General features: G+C 64.6%; 1 protein-coding gene across 2 annotated transcripts in view; it reads right to left on the minus strand.

Moving 5' to 3' along the window:
- The window catches only part of LOC110401482 (protein farnesyltransferase subunit beta), a 10,997-nt gene continuing 7,244 nt past the window's right edge, over positions 129-3,881 (minus strand). Inside the window, exons 1-12 of one of the 2 annotated variants that reach the window (XM_021402652.1) lie at positions 3,657-3,788; positions 2,915-2,979; positions 2,768-2,840; positions 2,505-2,596; positions 1,888-2,034; positions 1,717-1,800; positions 1,548-1,634; positions 1,342-1,471; positions 1,108-1,240; positions 774-885; positions 577-691; positions 129-494 (exon numbers count right to left, since the gene is read on the minus strand). In XM_021402652.1, the coding sequence (XP_021258327.1) occupies positions 393-494; positions 577-691; positions 774-885; positions 1,108-1,240; positions 1,342-1,471; positions 1,548-1,634; positions 1,717-1,800; positions 1,888-2,034; positions 2,505-2,596; positions 2,768-2,840; positions 2,915-2,979; positions 3,657-3,755 (1,239 nt within the window). In that variant the 5' untranslated portion in view covers positions 3,756-3,788 and the 3' untranslated portion in view covers positions 129-392. Of the gene's footprint in view, positions 495-576; positions 692-773; positions 886-1,107; positions 1,241-1,341; positions 1,472-1,547; positions 1,635-1,716; positions 1,801-1,887; positions 2,035-2,504; positions 2,597-2,767; positions 2,841-2,914; positions 2,980-3,656; positions 3,789-3,881 lie in introns of those variants that run through there. The other variant, XM_021402654.1, reaches the window with a different exon arrangement.

The following is a 3,881-nucleotide window of genomic DNA, read 5'->3' on the forward strand; positions in this document are numbered from 1 at the left end:
CACACACACACCACGAGCCCCCTCCCCACATTTGTGGCATTTCCCCACCTCTCCTCTCCCTGTAGGTGACCCCATTTTAACGCCGTTCATTCCATGGATCTAAAGTATGTTGTACATACTGCTCAGAGTTGTCTTGCAAGTTAAGGCTTCCCTTTACTATAAGACTTATAAATAATAAAAAGGAAAAAAAACCAAAACTTATTTTATCCTTTCCCCTGGTAACTGTGTTTTCTTGGGGTTGGGGGGTGGGGAGCAGGGCTGAGAACCCTCTCATGCTCCTTATTCACCCCAAGGGCAGGTGGCAGCCCTGCTTTATGGCCCCCCCGGCTCCTATTTGGTATCGCTAGCACCCTGAGGGCCCCGCTCTGCCCGGATGGGGGGAGCGCAGACCCCTACCCTGTCCCTTCCAGGCTGGGCACAGGCTGCTGCAAGAAGTGCATCACCGCCTTCACCACTTTTTCCGGCGCGATGTTATAGACAGGATGCGTGGGCCGCTGCCAGAGCAAAGGACAAAGCACTTTGAGCGTGAAAAAGCGTGAGTCCCGTGTCCCCTCCACCACCACCCCTCCCACCTACCAGGCGGTTTTCGGGGATGCCCAGGACCAGCTCGTGGTGCAGATCTCCACTGCCAAAGTGCTGGGCAATGGCCAACCCACTCAGGCAGTAGCAGGTGTGGTAGAAGTCCCGCGACCTGGGGCAGGGTGAGGGGTGCACTGAGCAGGGAGGTCTGGGGGTGAGGTGCATGCCCCCCCCACGTCCCCCTCGGTACTCACTTCCCTGGCTTGTCCAGCAGCCCTCCAGCTGGGCACTGGCAGCACAGCAGGATGTACTCCTGCAGCGCCGACTGGTCGAACATCCAGCGTGACATGCTGAGCGCCGCGTCACCTGCACGGGGGGAAGGGGGGGTCTGTTCAACACCCCAAGACCACCCCAGGGAAGCCTCATTCTACCCAAAGGCCCCTCAGGTCCTGCTGTACCCTCCAGGGCTATACCATGCTTCGTTTCCTTGCTCAAGCTCATTCATTCCCCCCCACTTCTTGGAGGCAGACGAAGCCGGTGCTCCCCCCCACCCACCTCCCACCAATTTTCCCCATTTTGGCCACTCACCCTGTGCGTGAAGGGCGCGGTGCAGCAGGGGCAGCAGCCCCGCCTGCCAGAAGGAATAGCAGCCATCCACCAGCTTGTTGCAGCGGCCTTGGAAGCCGCCCTCAAAACGCATCTGCCGTCCGGTCACCCAGTGCTGCGTGGGACAGCAGGTGTCACCACCAGGAGCGGGCATCACCACCAGGACTGGGATCCCCCCCCCCCCCCCCCAGCACCACAGCACCCTGGGACACTCACCAGCAAGCTGCGCAGGTTCAGCAAGTGCTCCTTCTTCAGGATGACCAGCGCTGCCAGCCCGCAGAAAGTGTACCCGCCGTGAGCTTCCATGCCCGGCACCCCGCCGATGCCCCCCTCCCAGTTCTGGCACCTGCATCAGGACAACGCTAAGGACGGTGACAGAAAGGCCACCTACCTTGTGCCACCCTCCCCGGGCCAGCGCTCACCCCGCTATCCACTCGGCCGTCCCAGTGAACAGCGCGGGCGTGAGGACGTTGGTCAGCGATGCTACCGCAGCAGCACAGTAGGCGCTCCTGGAGGAGAAGGGAGCAATGTCCCTCTGTCCACACCCCTAGGGGGGGCTGCATAGGGTCACAGAGGGGAGAGCTCGCCCACCTGACGTCCACCTCACCGCCCACATGCATCAGGAAGGAGCCATCGGGCTGCTTCAGCGTGTGCAGGTACTCCAGCAGCTTCTGCCTGCGGAAGGATGCGCGTGTGTGGGGCGGCACGGGGCTAGGCCCTCCCCCCCCACCCCAACCACAGCCCCACATCACCCTCCCATACCTATCAATGATGTTATATGCTTCTTCTGTGCCAATGATGCAGAGCGCGTTGACAGCGGCATAGGTGGGGGCGAGGTGGGGTTGCTGGCCTGGGCCCCCGCCAAAGCCACCCTGAGGACTCTGGCAGCAGCTCAGGAACTGGCAGACACTGCAGGGACAAGGGAGACAGCTGGGGACAGGGAGCAGAGAAGGACAGCGGAGCGGGGTAAGCAGGAGGATGGGGCTCCCAGGGCGGCACTGAGCCTTCCCATAGTAGCAAAGGGTTCCAGCCCCAGCTCAGCGTCCCCAGGTGTTTTGAGGGGGGATTCCCACCATGGTGCTGTCTCCCAATCACCCCGGGGAGCACCTCGCCCCAGGAGGTGGATGCCGGCTCCTGTATCTCCCCCACCTCCCTCTGTCACGAGATGCTGGCCGGCAAGAATAGGCGGCATTGAGGGCCCCGCAGGACACAAAGCACCGTTGTGCCGGCGCCAGGGACACGGGGACGGCGGGAGGTGGCCCCAGAGGACAGGGCGGCGGGCACCTCCGGGAGCAGGCGCACCCACGCTGAGCAGCTCTGACACGGCTCGTGGGGCGTGCAGTCCCCTCGGTGCCCCCCAGGACTAAGGGAGGACTTACTCAGAGGCGACCGACTGGGGAATGGGCTCCTCCAGCAGCTCCAGGCTGTGCAGGATCCAATAGCAGAGCCAGGGGCGGCTGGCATCCAGACACTACAGGGACAGGGGGGACACGAGGGGCTAGAGGTGCTCCGGGCAGGGCAAATCACAAATCCACCGCCCCGGGGCACCCCGCAGCACAGGGGCAGCCTCCAGGGCAGAAAGCACTTGGTGGCAATTGAAGGGTTCGCCCGGAGCAGGGAGCCCTGGGGCTGCGCTCTGTACCTCGTAGGCTTCGCCCAGCTGCCGGAGGCCTCTCTTCAAGTAGTGGAAGTGCTTCTCCCGCTGCAGGATGAACCTGCAAGGCAGCAGGGAGGGCTCAGCGGTGCCCTGGCCCAGAGCACGCTGCAAGAGGGCTCGCGGGGCACTCACTGTGCGGTGTGGTGGTTCGTCTTGTAGGCGTCGAACACTTCCTGCACAATGTCCTCCACTTTGCTCTGCGGCACGTGAAGGAGAGCGCGCGGTCAGCACCGGGAGCTGCCACCCCGTGCAGCCTCCACTCACTTCAGGTGGAAGGTTAAAGCTGGCAGACCTCTCCCCGTCCCGTCCCAGCACCCCGGGGGCTGAGGGAGCTGATGCAAGAAGCGCAGCTGGGGCTTCCTGGCCCCAGCGTTAAGCAATGCCCCCTGGCAGCCCTGGAGCCGGAGCAGGGCACTTCACCCCCCTTTACTGCCTCACACCTGGCCCCACGGCACCCTCTGACCCCGGCCCTCTCAGATCCCGGACCCACAGCATCCTCCAACTGCAGCCCCTCAGCCTCAGTCCCACAGCCCCTCGGACCCAACTCCACGGCTCCCTCACAAACCCACCCTCCACAACCTCTCAGTCTTAGGCCCCTTCATATCTCAGCCCCACAGCCCTCTCAGACCCCAATACCTCAGATCCCGGCCCCTCAGACCCCTTAGACCCCAGTACCTCAGATCCCGGCCCCACAGCCCCCTCAGATCCTGGCCCTTCATCCCCCGGCCCCACACCTCCCTCAGACCCCAGTCCCTCAGCTCCCGACCCCTCAGCCTCCAGTCCTTCAGGCCCACGGCCCCCTCAGATCCCACTCCCCTGACCACCTCACACCCCGACCCCTCATCCCCCGGCCCCACGTCCTCTCGCCCCGCACCTGCTCGGCGGAGGTGTGTGTCCTCACGCCGTCTTCCCTCAGCCGCCGTCGCCCGCCGGGGCCGTGCGGCCCGGGGCCGTGCGGGCAGGCCCCCGCCATGCTGCTGCCGGCCGGGCCGACGGCGGCCGGGCGGGGACATAAGGCCACGCCCCTTCGCGTTGGCCACGCCCTCTTCGCGTTGGCCACGCCCACTCCGGGGCAGGCGGCGCCGTGCGGCGGCGCGGT

The sequence above is a fragment of the Numida meleagris genome, chromosome 6 (assembly GCF_002078875.1).
Source record: "Numida meleagris isolate 19003 breed g44 Domestic line chromosome 6, NumMel1.0, whole genome shotgun sequence".
NCBI lineage: Eukaryota > Metazoa > Chordata > Aves > Galliformes > Numididae > Numida > Numida meleagris.